This window comes from Pyrgilauda ruficollis, unplaced genomic scaffold (genome assembly GCF_017590135.1).
Source record: "Pyrgilauda ruficollis isolate IOZ18807 unplaced genomic scaffold, ASM1759013v1 scaffold2, whole genome shotgun sequence".
In the NCBI taxonomy this organism is placed as follows: domain Eukaryota; kingdom Metazoa; phylum Chordata; class Aves; order Passeriformes; family Passeridae; genus Pyrgilauda; species Pyrgilauda ruficollis.
In genome coordinates, this window is record NW_024519206.1 from 7575003 (window position 1) to 7590813 (window position 15811).

General features: G+C 35.8%; 1 protein-coding gene across 1 annotated transcript in view; it reads right to left on the reverse strand.

The window, feature by feature from the left end:
• The window catches only part of MEOX2 (mesenchyme homeobox 2), a 51945-nt gene that overhangs the window by 5932 nt on the left and 30202 nt on the right, over positions 1-15811 (reverse strand). Inside the window, exon 2 of the mRNA XM_041466484.1 lies at positions 7026-7198. Within this exon, the coding sequence (XP_041322418.1) occupies positions 7026-7198 (173 nt within the window). The remainder of the gene's footprint in view (positions 1-7025; positions 7199-15811) is intronic.

Sequence of the window (15811 nt, forward strand, 5' to 3'; positions counted from 1 at the left end):
TGATTAAAAATGTAAATATTTCCTAAACTTCCGATTTAATGCTCCTTCTTCAGCAGAGCCTTTCTCTCATGTTACCTTTAAGAATAATTGAATGAAAAAGTAATGACTGAATTCAAACTGTATTAGTTCTACTATCAGGTCCCTTTCATCTTTTAGAAAAAAATACTTTCTCTTTATAAAAGCTATTTTCTGGAAATGAAAAATTCTTTCCTAAAATCCGGTTTTCTGTTCCAGGTTTTAGTGGCATGAGTCCCAAAGAAGATTAAAATTTGAGGCCTGATATCTAGAGAGCCTTAAAAATTAGAAACAAGAGTGCTGTGCCAGTTGTAACTATTCTTTTGTTTTAAAGGATCCATATTTCTAAGCAAGAATCTTTGCAGTCAGTATCCTAAATTCCATGTTTCAATATACCTAAATGATATGTCATGAAGACCAAAGCATCAAGCCTTTAAAGCATTCTGCCTCAATCAGCCACTGTCCATTTACTTTTGCTTTTATTATTTTTAAATCTTTCAATTTACTTTCCTCTGGTACAGACAAAACATATGAATAACAAAAATAACCCTGAGTTTTCAAAATTAGAAAAAAAAATTAAGTTTACTTCTAAACTTTCTATGGCCTTGAAAACATTCCTGTTATTTTTAGATAGTACATTTATGCTGCCAAGCTCTAAGGAAAGTCAAAGTCCTGAAAAGTCCTTTCTAAGGAAAGTCAAAGTTCTGATTTACAGAAATCCCTAGTGTTAGGTTAGCTGAAGCTTGCCTTTTTTGCATGCATACAGATAATAATTTCATGACAGTTTATTCAGAAACTTATAGCAGTAAATAGAAGTGTACAACATTTACAAATAAATGTAAATGCTTGTAGAACATAACTTGAAGGAATTCCATTTTCTCTTCCAAAGAAATTCTCATAAAGATCTCAAATATATTTTAGAGATTAAAACTAATTTAAATAAATCTTAGCATTAAATGTCTTCTTAGTTATTATAAAATATTTCCAAAATCCATCACTTGAAGAAAATTGACTTATCTTTGGAAATTAAGGAGTGGTACCAGAACCTTGTGATTAAAATTACTTAAGTCACCTGCTCACTTATTTAAAATTATCTGCTCCGTGTTACATTACAGAACTTTGCACTGAATGTGTACAAGTACTTTGCAGCAGCTGTTGAGTAAAAAGGGAGGTTTTGGCAGGTGCACAAAGGACAGCTGGAGCTTTTGGCACCCAGGAAGGTGTAGGAGTGGGTTCTGGTTTATGGTTACATAAAAGTCAGTTGAGATTTTGGTACTGCTTAGGTGATAGATTCTCCTTTCTACCTCCCACGTTTAAACAGGGATGGAATAGACATATTTCAGAGGACAGCAGTGATAGCAATACTTCATTCCAGTTTCAAAAATCTTTGTGAGTACTCAGTTTACCTCCCTCTACTCAATTATTTTTAGAGCCTACTTTCATCAATTTCTTTACATATGTAAAGTACCTAAAGGGGGCTTACAAGGATGGAGAGGGACTTTGATAAGGGCATATAGTGACAGGACAAGGGGGAATTGTTTTAAGATGAAAGAGGGTAGGTTTAGATTAGATATTAGGAAGAAGTTCTCTACTGTGAAGCTGAGGTTGCCCAGAGAGGTTGTGAACTCTCCATCCCTGCAAGTGTTTAAGACTGGAATGGATGAGGATCTAAGCAACTTTGTCCAGTGAAATATTCCCTGCCCATGGGCATTTGGAACTAAATGATCTTTAAGGTACTCTAACCCAAACAATTCCATGATTCTATTATTGTGTGATTCCAAATCTACAAAATAAACAAACGGTGAAAAACTAATTTGTGGGGAAGAAGACCTTTAGCTAAACTTTCCTCCTCTTTGTGTAGACATTTACCTCCATGAATTATGGTACAAATCAAAATTATGCATTAATTATAACTAAGTATTGTAGCTGCATTCTTTCCTGAGAAAACAGAGCTAGCACAGTAACTCTTACTGCTGGTATTTATAGTGCTCAAGACAATTATCAAAGTTTTATTTTATTAAGAGTGTTACTTTAAATAAACAAAAAATCTAAAGGATTTCAAGCCACACAGATTCATTATTATAGTGTGGATAGAGTGTGCTTAACACATGGAAGTGTGGAATGAGCAGCTGCCTTTCAAAGATGTGACAGCGTGACAGACAAATATAGTCTAAGCCTGTCCTATCAATGCAGTTGGATTTTGTTTGATTTTTGTTTGAAAATATTCACCACCTAACATCAGCAAACTAGCTTCCTAAGGTAGAAAACTAGTTACGCCATGTAATGCATGAAGAGACATTTATACGTCCAGAGGCTGTGCAGAACAAACACATGATGGAGGAATATTGAACTCCCCGTTTTCTTGCCTGGGTGACCAAGTGAAGCTACTCTTACCTTACCAGTGAAGTTTAAAAAGTGCAGTGATTTGTGTCCCTTGACCTTTGTAATGCTGAAAAGTATTTTAGTCAAGTCACTTGTGATGAAATTTTCAGGTAACCAGGTCTAGAGAAAAATTCTCTAATGGTAGAGTTCATGTAGTATTTTCATGGTCTTAACAGTGCAGTGCTACAACGTTGGTTATGGTACTATACCTAAGTATAATTTAAATAATAGGGCTTCTTGTTTCCATTTCTGGCAGAAAAAAGGCATCACAAAGCTTCTTTCTTTGTGACTCATTCCATGTTGGTACCACATGCATGGAAGTCAAACACTTGATACAAAAGCATTCTTCACTTGAACAAAATTTTGTCCTTTGCCTATGCAAAATCAATGGCTTTTGGCCTTTTATAAATGATTGGAAGCTTCCAGGCAGATATTGGAAATTAAAGTTAAGAAGAAATAAGCCTCTCGTTGCCATCAGCAGAATTTAATCTGACTAGGTGGGATTTTCCGTTTATGTTGGCAAACTGAAGCATTACATATTTGGACTGTTTATTCCGGTAACCTTAGCTAGCCTGAAGAACTGCAACGTTACTCTTTTGATTAGCTCCATGCAAAAAGATCTTGTGAGATGGAAAGATCTCCTACTCTTTCTATATTTGGCAGGATCAACTCCATAAAAATGTCCATTTTGCCACTCCTCTGATACCCTGCTGCAGCTGCTTCCTCCCCTCATCCCACGGTGAGATATTAAAAAGTCTGCATGGAACCTTCTCCAAGTTTATCTGGAGGTACAAAAAAGCCAAGAATGCGTCTGTCAAGGTTACAAATATCTAGGGAACTCAGATAGTTTTTAGTCTAACTAGCTCTTCAAAATATAAGAGAGGCCTGCCAGATGAAAATTATTAACTGCTGCCTGATCTGGGATTGTGAGTGCACTCTATAGGAGAGGGAGCAAGCATTATATGTACCTATACTTCTGGAGTTCTTACAATAACATAATAGAGCCATCCTACCACCAGATGTGCTTATAATGCTCTCAAAGTGCACTCTTAATATCTAGGCAATTGAGGCACTTATTTAATGTCATCCTCCTGTCTTGTAACTCAGGTTGCCTTTTTAGGGAGTGATGGGATTACCTCCTTCTCTTGAGCCATATGTTGCTAGGGGTGTTTTTCTTTTTTGGTTTTTTTTTTTTTTTTTGGTGAAATAGCATTCCATGAGTCATTTATGTTTGAATTGATCTTGTAAGTTATTTCAAAAGTCAAATGAAGCCTTACTTTGATGACTGCAGAAAACTTTAATACTCTTATATAGCTTTTTAAATATGGCTAGACATATGGTTTTTTCTACAGCTTGTTTAAATGCCAGACAGGTAATTATGAAGTGTTAGTTGGTCAGTGCCTCTTTTAATCTGTGGCGTATGGTAGAAATTATCACTATAGTCAAGAGGAAGATAGAGATTTTTTAAGATAATAGGCTACATTATTTTTCTCACATCTTCAGGAACAACTGAAAGTTGTAGCTTTAAGATGACCCAACAATACTTTCCCCAGATTATTTTGTTGTTCTTCTTTGAAAATATACTTGTCTTTTTAAAAAAATCCTAGTGAAAAAATAATGCTAAAAAAATTCCATCAGGGGTTAGATCTGCTCTCAAAACTATTTTCCAAGCAGATACATTATTTCACCCAATAGCCAATGCTACTATTTTGCCATTGTACTTTCTCAAGGAAGTTTCAATTCTCTGCATGCAAATTCAGTGTTTCATGAGAGACCAAGAAATCTCCCATCACCAAGAGATCAACAGCATGTGATGAGATCAAGGCTATCACTTGTGTGTTCACCTATTTCAAACAAAGGAACTACTACTACTTTCAAACAAAGGAACTATCAGCTATTGCATTTTCTGCAATGCAGCTTTGGGGAAAAATACTAAAGAAAAATGGTTCTGCAAGCAGCAATTTTCTAAAAATGCTACCTCATGGGAAAGGGGCGGGGTGGGGGGGGGCATGGCAGATAATTCCATCAGTATATTTTAGATAATTTTTTTGCGTCTGTTTAATTTGGTACCTGTAAGTATCAAATATGATCTCCTCTGCAGGGACAGCTAGTCTAAAAAAAAAGTAATAAAGCTAGTAAGAATGAAAATAAGTGCTGTTATCTTGCTCAAGGGTAATGATTCATTTTGGTAATGATGGAAAGACAGGTCCTGAGGAGAGTTGCCTCTCTTAACTGGAGAGAAAAGAAGTATTAATGTCACACCACGCTCACCCTGAAGTACATTTTTTGTCACTAGAGGAATACTGATATAAACCAAGTATGCAAGAAGAGCCAAGTCTTTTGATTTATGGCATTCAGCTTCTGAAGTCTACCATATACCATGGAAACCCATACCCAGATCCATGCTATTTACACTATTTTTCTATCAAAGCAATATATTTGGTTTAAAAGAGATATTTTTACTTTACAACATTACTTGGCTTAGTATGATTCAGAAACTGAAAAATATGTCCAGAATTTCGCCTCAGTGTTCACTTGTTGATTAACAATACAGTTTTTATGGGTTTTTTTTTTGTTGTTTCTTCTCCTTTTTTCAGACCATTTTACTGTGGGAAGATAGAGAACTGGATTCTATCAAACTAAAAATCTTAATGGTTTCCTTTTCTAAGGTGGTGTTAAACAGGAAGGAAGGAAGGAAGGAAGGAAGGAAGGGAGTTATCTCTAGGAGCTCAGTTGTCACTCTGTGGTAATCTGGGGAAGCAGAGAAGGATTAGATTACACAATTAAATAGACTAATGACAATGCTATATAAATTATCACAATAATCTGCAGAATGTTTAAAACTGATGCTTTGTGACTGCTGGAGAACAGAAAGTACTGCCATGATTTAAATATATCTCTGTACTTATGTAGCTGGACTGTGTTTTCTCCTCCAGAAACAATATTCAATATTTATCTGTCCCTTTTCAGTATGCTAAATGCTTTTAGATTAACTATTCCCTTCAGGATAGTGAACTCTCTTCATTTAGTTGTACTACTCAACATGATGTTTGAAGAAAAGAATATAGAATTTATTAGGGACAACACTTAAATTCTAGGCCAAATTCACCATTATTAAATATAGGGATATATCCAGCTGACTGATTCCTGTTGAATTGGCCATCAGATATTTTTTAAAATTTATTTATCATTGTTCAGTTTCATGCCAACTCTACCTTTGTCACCAAGACAAGAATTCATTCCTTCTCCCCTTAGCTGTCAAAATCAGATGAGAGTCTAAATAGCACAGGCAATGAAAATGAAAAAAGGCAAAATTTTATCCATTGTTTGATACAAAATAATGTGCTTCAAAAACGCAACTACCGTACTTAAGTAACTGAAAATTACCCCAATGGAACCTGGCACTATGGTCAAATCAAACAAAAAATTGCTGTTTTGCTTGAAAAGCAAAAAGGCACAGCCATTCTCTAGAAGCTTTCGAAGCAAAAAGCAGTTGCATTTCCTTTTGTGAGAAAAAATGTGTTCATTTTTTTAGAAAAGGCTGGATTTTTGCTGGATTTGATATATGTACCTATGGCAGGTGTCAATGAAACTCAAGAAAATTGCAAATCTTCTTATATGTAGATTTCACAAATCATTATGCTATTTTGATACCTACTTTTGACTATATCATCATCTTACTGACTGCATCTAAAGCAATCCCTCAATCTCATATTGATTCCTGAAAAAAGAATGACTGTCTACCAGTGGGTAAAAGTCTTTCCATTTTAATATTAAAACTGTAGGAAATATTTAATCAGATTTTATGTACTTGAGGCCAGTATTCTAAACTTCTTTGCTAAAACACATTTTCAAAATGTGTACATTGATGTAATTATTATTTGAAATGTGACTTCGCTACCTATTTAGTGTATAGAGATGAGATCCTAAAACACTTTAATACATGTGTAACATGGACATTTCCATTAGAAATCAATGTGACAACATGCATGATGAAACTTAAGCACATGCAGAAGTGTTTCCTGGACCAGGGTTTGGTGAGTAGGAAACCAATAACAGTGATAAGAAATTCCATCATCTCCTCTGTTTTCACAGAGCAGGGTAAGATAAAGGGGTTTAAAATGCCTGTATCCCAGTTTTGCTGGTGTTCCCATTTTTGCTGCCATCTGGAAACAGAATGTTCAGAAACTCTGCATTAGTGGCCACTGCATATGCTTAATAGACTGAACCAAGTTGCTCGTATTTGTTGCATGCAGGCAAAGCAACTACTTGTGCATACAGTGTTTGGGACCTACCCCCTCTTCAATGATATCAGTGTGGGCAGATTAGAAAAGACATGCACCCATCAAACACATCTATTACTCATGCTTTGATCTTCCATCTCTGCCTAATAGATTAAATTAATCTGTAAGTGGTATATATAAAAGTATAAATTACTTTCATAGCAGAGAGATAATAAATGTATATAATTTTGCTAAAAATATTCAATCTGATGTATCAACATAGATATTAGTATTATAAACAGAACATAGATATTAGCATTATAAACAGGAGCTTTACTGTGAGGAGCTACTAATCACTGGTACATATTGGGCAGACATTTAAAGTCCATTATTTTTCATCGGTACCTGTCTTTCAGTGAGGTCAAGATTTACTGCTATCTCATATCGTCTCAGCCTGGTCAAATAGTTATGATGAGCAAATTCTGCTTCTAGCTCTCTGATTTGCTCTTTGGTGAAAGCTGTCCTTTCCTTCCTGGGTTTACTGTTGACCTCAGTCTTGTAGTTTCCTTCTTGGGAATCTGAAAAAAAAAAAAAAAAAAAAAAAAAAAGGAAAAAAAAAAAAAAAAAACAAAGTGAAAAATGTAACGACAAGTGTACAGCTAAATAGAAAACAAGCCCAAAGACAACTACAAGCTAAAGTTACATTTTTCAAACTTTCTTCTCTCTGAAACACACCCTTGCTTTCATTCCTATGGATCCTGCGCTGTAAATCAGGAAAGCAGAAGTAATTCTGGCAGACTTGAGCTGCTGCTTCCATTGACACACATCAAACTTTAGCTTAAAACCTTGCAGTGTTTTGTTTTCTAACAATTCTCTGAAGAATTTCTGCAAAGCTTCAATTCCCTCCCACTGTTGGCAACTCTCAGTGCATCCAACCAGTACAGGATATGTATCATTTGATTACTGTGTAATGAGTAATACTTCAAGAATCTCTCTCCCCTATCATTTCACTAATACCTTAAGCCAAAGCTGTTTTACAGCAGACACTTTGAGGTTTAGTGCAGTTGCACTTTCAGGGAAAGCTAACAGAACACAGCTAAGAAACTGAACACATGTCAAAAGGAAGTTGGTCCTATCCCATGTCCCATGGGATCTTCTTCTCATGCTATGGTGCAGGTAGGAGCTTTTTGGCACAGCTGGTATCAGTATAGGAAATTTGCTACCACCATTACCTGAGGAATACTTTGACTACAATCAGAGGAGCTTTGCTGAAAGTTTCATTATCACCCTCATAATTCCTTTTGCTCTCAGAAACAGGTATATTTGGTCCTGACCCAAACTACTGAACTCAGTAAATCAGTCACAGTCATTCTATTGCTGTCAGTGAAGTCAGCTTAAATAAATGAATGTTCAAACCATAAAGGAAAAAAAAAAAAAAAAAGGGGGGAAAAAAAAAAAAAAAAAAAAAAAAAAAAAAACAAAAAAAAAAAAAAAAAAAAAAAGAAGACCAGACATTTGTAAGTTTGGGTATGATACAACACCTATAAATCCAAAATTAGCAGGAGATCAGTACAAGTATCATTAGTCAAATTCTGGCCTCACGAACCATCTTAAAAATGTCACAGATTAATTCACACTTCAGCTGCTGATTTAAATAGAAACGTGCATCAACATCCAAATGAACTGGCTCACAAAAAAATCACTCCCTGGGACTCTGTGTTGGATGAATCATCGGCATGCCTGAGCCTGTCCAACTGGCCAGTGAGTCTGGTTTCAAATCTACATTTTATAAAGGTATAAGAATGTTTTCACTTTTTGTCAGTCACTCTGTTACTTGGAAGGGAACTTTGGGGTTTTTTGTTTTTTTTTTTAATGAGAACTGTTGATTCTTGACTCAGTGTTATAGTCAATAATTTAAAATATTTTAAAGCTAATAGCTGCATATCACCAAACCTCTACTTTTGCTGACATAACACACAGAACTTTGCTTCAAATGTGAAGTGTAGTGCTGGCTATATGACTGAGGGTATCCACCCAAGTTGTTGAGTGTAGCTGGGAGTTGTTCAGCCACAAGCAGAGTAGGGCTTTCCTAGGGTAGGACGTTAGATGGCAGGCCCATTGACAATAGTGTGGGGCCAAGGTCTATTTCCAAACTCAACATAGAAAACTTGATATTTCAAAGCCACTTTACCCCTAGAAATTCACATTTCTTCCTTTATACTAGTAGGCAAACTAGAGTCACTGTAACTTCTCTCCACATTTTTCTGTTTCAGGAACATTCACTTTGGATTTTTTCCTTTAAATTTCTCTGTCTGCCATCCCATTATAAGGCCCAAATACCAGTAGATCACCTGAATTTAAATACTTAAACACCTATATCCCCATTCCTTTGAATCACTGAAGAGGCATAACTAAATCATTATTCTTGCCATTTTGGCTTACCATTTTTATACTGCCAGATGTGTTTCATACAGGTTTGAAAGCAGAAGTGTGTGCACAGTCATTATGTGCTGCATGACACAAAAATTAATTTTATGCAAGTAATTTCTGAAGTCCTCTTATAACTGTCCTGGTCATCCTCTGCTTGTGTGAGGTCATGAAACAAGAAGTTTTCCCATGTCAGTACTTGCTGTAGGAAAGATCCATGGCTCACTGCTTTCCAGAATAGAGGTTGTGTCCTAAATAAAAGTAATGTACCTACATATGACACTGATACTATATAAAAAATAAAATACTAGAAATGAAGACTGGATACACAACAGAAAGAGGAGTCAAGGCTATAAAACCTTGTCAGCTACTTCTATCGTGAATATTTGAAGGGGAAAACTTAAGGAGCACCCATCCAAACGTCTCCCAGGAAGATACTGATCTCTCTGAGTGACTGAGACTTGTAACATGAGCAAATTTTGCAAGCAGATGGTTCCATGAGGAAAACAGCTTTGCTGTGCAGCAGCAAATGGTTTTTCATAACATTCAGAGCCAATGGTTCTTCGGATACTGAAAAGGCAAGGGGAGGAATACTGGGATAAGAAAATGGAACTGCATGAGTAGCCTATGTCCACCATCTTTGCCAACAGAGAGGATTCAAAACTGCTATCAGTGTTAGCCCAGACAGATCCTGTGCAAATATAAGCATTCATGGACTATTGTTTATTTAGACATTTCTTCCATTGCTGGATACTACCCTTAATTCAATGCTGGATTTAAATGCCTGACAGCCATAGTTTTGTCAGCAGTAAGATTCCACCAGCAGACTGACACAGTGGGAAAGTTGCAGGGTTTTATTTGTTTTTGAGATTATAATTTATTTGATTTGTAGTAGTTGAAATACACTAAAAACCACGTGGTATATTCAAACACTGCTGAAAGCAGAAGTTGGAGAGATACACAGAAACCTGGGACAGGTATAGAGAGCTGACTCCCTCTCAGTACTGAGGTAAATGCAACAGGGCAACTGGAATCCCAGGAAATCTATTTCAACAAAAATATGGCCAGCAAGACAATGGTATTTTGCCTAATGCATCTGAGATATTGAAAATATATCTAAAAAGAGACTTAAATGGATACTAGTTAGGGGATCCTGAGTCTCTTGCTGTCATCTGACCTGCTTGCTGCAGTGTTGCCATGGTTCATGTACAGGTTGCCTTTTATGTCCTATTGATGTCATACTGCTTGGAATTTCACTTTTAAAATTTGGGGTTGTTTTAATTTCCAAGGAGAAAGAATCTAGGTTTACTAATAGGTTGTTGTTTTTTTAACAGTCTCTATAAAGCTAAGATTGGGAACTCCCATCTCTTTCTGACCTTCAGGACTCTGTTCATATCACCTGACTAGCTTCTCTTTGGTGGAAAATGGGTGGGAGACTTGGAAGAGATTCTTGGCAGAACTCACGTCAGCCTACATCTGTTTTGCAGCTGTTGCAACTAAGGCAAGAAAAAGGTCCCAAGAACCTTAGTTTTCTTCTACTGGCTACATCTTATGCCAAGTGGTAGGTGTAGAGACAGAGAACAAAGCCTAGGGGGAACTCAGTTAGACTACTTGCCTCTCAAAAGGCACACATAAAATACATACAGATGGTACTAACCACTTGATGAAAAATACAGTAATCTATATTGTCTGTCTTCCGCCTTCTGCCAGACAAATTCTGGCACACTTTCAGAAGATGTAGCCTACATGCAGGTATTTGTACCTTATCAGTCTCTCTTTTGGAAACCTTTGTTCTTTAGATGTCAAGTAATGTAGGCAGTTAAACACTGCTTTGAGGGATGCAGGTCATGCCTTTTCTTAGAACTGATTTTATCACTTTTCAAAAACTCCAGGCAGCATCTTTAATATCTCCTGTTAGACAAAAATACTTGTTGGTAACTGATGTAAGAAGGTACTGCTTGGAAAGACATTCAGAGTTATAAATGGCTGTTCCACAAATCTTTGAAGACTGTTGTTTTTGCCAATAACAGCTCAAGATGTATTTTTAAAAAGTCATTCCTAATCATGCTATTCCCCACCCTCAAAAGTTGCTTCTGCTTTACTTTTGGTTTGTTCTTAATCCCCACATTTGTATTATCCCACCAGAGTTTCTATTCCCTTCTCTCTACATCAAGAGCTGAAGCATGCCAAGAAAACACAGGATCAAACTCCTATGTGTAGAATATGAACAGTGACAATTTTGATGCTTTTACTTCTGATACATGCCCAAGGGAAAACAAAAAGACTGATCACAGAACATGGAAAGAGACTGGTGGGGATATCTATGGTACAAAGATCTTCTGGTAACCAGGCAGGGTCAGAATCAAAGGTAAAATGTGTAAGGAGCACCAATTTTCTTCTTGGATTAGTTCAAAAGCTGATATACTTTCATTTCTTAGACAGAAATGAAAATTCAGTTATGTAAATCCCCAGACAAAAATTTTCAAAAATAAATCAGATTTCTAGTGTTTTATTGGTAGTTATGAAGGTTTTTAGATCCTGATATCCACCCTGAGAGTGAGTAGTGACAATAACCACTAATGATTTTTGACAAAAAGGCCATAAGAATTTCACCTTTATTGCTCAATACTCATGTTTTCAACTTTCATTAACAGTTTCCAACACTTACCCTTGAAAACACCCCAGCACTAGCAAACAATTTCTAAATTTATTTCACTATTAATTTATAGTGAAGTTGGGTAATTGTATGTCATTAATTACATATCTTCCTATAAATGATGATCAAGTGTTTGCAGAAAACAACTACTACATAGGTATCTACTTTGAAATGAAGCAATCTATGCAAAGTATTAAAAGCAAAACATCTTGCTACTTCTGAGTATTTTAATGTTTTATGAAAGAATATTTCTTTCAAACATAAATCTTTGGTATTTGTTTAAATAATATGTAACAAAACCTTCTAAAAATCAAAAGAACAAAATAGTGATACGTGATTCAATTCAAAATGCTTGCTTACTTTTCTTTTTTCTTTTGAGATACGAGCAATATGAACTAAGGGAAAAGTAGCAAGGAGATGGTGCAAAGGTCTCCATATGGTTCCTATTTTTTTGCCAGAAACTACGTGTGAGAGCAAGACTTACCCCAAAACAGTCACCTTCAGACATTTTTGACATTTAATACAGAATATTATGAAGTTTTTATATGATTTTTTTTTCTAAATTTTCAATTCAAAGTTGCTCAGAATTAATATGAAAACTTACCCTGTATCCAAAACACTGCTCTTTGCTTTGCAGGTTCATAAGTTAAACCCTTACTCCCTACTTTTGTGTATAATCTTTGTATAAAAGAAAAGTCTACGTATCTATGTTTACTTTGACGCACCTTCTCTTATTTGCAACAGATGTTGCAGACTTTATTAATCTATTTTTGTCTCATAATTTTCCTTCTCTTCACAGTCATTTAAATAATATTCTTAAAAGGCTTTGCCAAGTGAAAAAGTATACTTCCAAATCACTGAACACCTTCAGTCTGAGTGCCTCTTTTGAGAATGTCATTAAAAGTATTTTCTGGAGCTGCAATTCACTAAATATTGGAACAGACAACACCATCATTTCCATAATTCACAATTCTGTGCATGCAAGTGAGCAAAACTGTACAGTAGCACAAGTGCGATGTCAAAATGACATGAATCCTTCTTTTCAGTCTAATGAAAGCAAACTTTTGTTTGCTTATTGAGTTAATACTTTCTAACAGTCTGTGACAATTAACAATTTAAAACAGCCTCATATCTGCACCCAAAAAAAACACTGACCTGGCACAGCAAAACCTGTGGGTATTCTGAAACACACTATATACTGTCCTAATCCATTACCTACTGGCTGTTGCTGCCAACATTTTGTTATTATTGCCTTCTGAAAGTAAAAGTCTAGGAATTATACTGCACTATTGGAAACATTGATTCATAACACTGTAGCAGCTAGTGCTGCAGGTTCTTGAAGACACCTCTGCTTGAAAAGATATTCATCTACCTTCTAACTATATAGCACGTACAGGTCACTGCTTCTTCAAACCGTGCAGATATGGAGGACAACATATGTATTCTCTCATATGACTGAGAATAGTAGTGATCTAGTGAGTAGATCTTCATGTGAGAGACACTAATCTCTGCCCAAAGCCTGTGTATTATCACAGTTTATCATAGGAAAAGAGACACAGGATTTCTCTGAAAATAACTTTACAGGCTCCATTTTAATACGACATTTTATCCACTGGGATTGACAATTCCCATTCGCAGGTACATTCTGCAGATACATCTCTTACATGCAGCAACAAATAACACCTGCTGGTTTTTTTGCCTTTTTACCAAACGAGTTTTATAACTTGCTTTCATGCAGAGGAGCTTCATAAAAGGATCTTGACATCTCTCAGGACCATCTTCCCAATAATTAGGAGTGAATCTTCCAGAGTAAAAGCTAACCTATAAAATTAAACTAAAAGATTTTCCATATAGGAGCTTCTTAAAACAAAGACAACAAGTGATGAAAACACTAGTTGAGATAGAAGTTTATATAATTTCTCTTTCCAACCAAGAGGAAAAGAATAAAAATGAAGAGCAACCAAACCCAGCCCAAGAGCTGTGCATACCTCAGTCATCATCATTCTCATCATTCTGATGAAAGTTCTTCCCTGGAGAGGAGCTGTATCAGAACTCCAAGGAGGCATTAAAAGATTCCTTTTGGTGCTACATTATTGTATAAAAATGATACTTGGGAAATATGTACTTGGGAAGATAGGTCTTCTCTGCCAAGATGGTATTTGAAAGATCTAAAGCACTACAAACTGTAGGGAAGTGGTTGCTGGAGAAGAGAAATTACTGTAAGACACACAGAATTTACTTAGATAATCCCCTCTCAATAAGTCTTATCACCCCAAAATCATAGGTTGTAGTTTTTACTTTAACTTTGCAAATCAGAGACCCTTGTCCTGCCAAAAATACTAAGCAGTGTCCTGGGACTCAGGTTAAACAGAAAGCCATATATAACTCACATCTAAAAAAAAAAAAAACCCAAAAAAACCCAACAACAACAAAAAACAAACAAACAAACAAACAAACAAACAAACAAAAAAAAACAACACAAAGGAAACCTTTTTAAAGGAAAAATACATAAGTGATAAAAAATGACCTATGGATCATTTAATCCTTTGACCAGTAAACTTTTTGAGAAAATGCTTTCTCTCAAGTACATGTAGATTTGCCTCTTTAGGCAAAACATAGTTGAGGTTGCTCCACTTTCTATGACGTAAAATGCTATACATCTAGCTTAAGATATTGCCAGCAAAAACTGAGATGTGGGTAAGGAATCCAAAAAAATGTTGCAATGTTGCAGTGACTTGCTGCTTAATTAGTCACCAGTAATATACCAAAATATATCAGTATGCTTCCTGCACGTACTACATAGCATTTGAACGTAATGAAAACAGATATATTACTTTTTTTCTCTGCAAAGCCAGACTGCCACTGTTGGTGTATTAGAATCCAAATCACAGTGGGATGGGAAGTAATGCTTTTTACAAACCTTTTTTCATACAGTAACTTCTTTATATAAATGGCCATTAGTTTTATGTACTTTCATATTGGCATTAAAAGTCCCTTATATTTAAGCAGCAGTACATTCCAATGCAAAACTAGCCATGTTTGCTTCCCAAATGGCAGCCAGCACTTGATAATAATTCTGTTGCTTGGAAAGTGCAGACCTTGTGGATACTATTCTTTGAATCAGAGAGTAAAACATTTTTAATGTGGCTGCTTAGCTACTCCATGGAAAGCTGTCAATTATTTAATTTTCTGCTACCACTATAATACATCTGCATTGTGAAATTCCAAATATACTTCTAATAAACAATTGTGTTTTACCTTTCGGCAAGTAGGCTTCAATTTTTTTTTACACATTATTCACATTATCCGTAGTTTGCAGAAATCAAGGTGTAATTTGATTACAAACTTCACTAAGTGCATAGCCTAGAGCTCTTTTTTCCAAAGTTGGTGCGCTCAAGATAGGCGGTGCCATTGCCTCCACTCCTGCCTCACACACAAGACCTTACATCAGAAAAAATAAAACCCTGAATTTATAGTAATACTTGTAGGTCTTGCAACAGACCTCATCATTGTGCCACGGTATGTACCTTTACTAGTGCAAATGCCCTAGAAAAGAGTGTGCCATCTGGGCCAGTTTCTTAGGATAGGCCAAGTTCTTCCCCAGATCACAGTGAGCAAAGTGGAGAAGCTCAAGAATTTCAGTGGAATCTCTTCTCAACCACGAGGGTGCCAGAGCTGGTTTTGCTCCCATTGAAAGTACCAGTTAACTTTGTGTAGGATCATGAGAAATCTTGAGTTGAATAAGGAAGGGTATTTTCTTAGGCTCCTTCATATATATTTTTTCAAAATATACAGGCAGAACCTACACTCAAAATTATGCTGACTTCTAAGTTTGCTTTTTTAAAAAAGTTTATTGCAATTGCATAACCTCCTGTCTGAACAAAAAAATAAGGACTTTGCACATAAGCCAAAAAATCAAGGATTTTAGTTTTCCATACTTAGCAATAAAAGTTGAAACACTTTACAGCAGCTTAATACAGTTTCTTGAGGGCTCCATATTGCCTAACTCACTCATCTTTTCAAAGCTTCAGGATACTGTTACACAAAGGAAAATATAAATGGGTACCAACCATTCCACTTTAACGCTTTCTAAGAATTATTTTGCTGC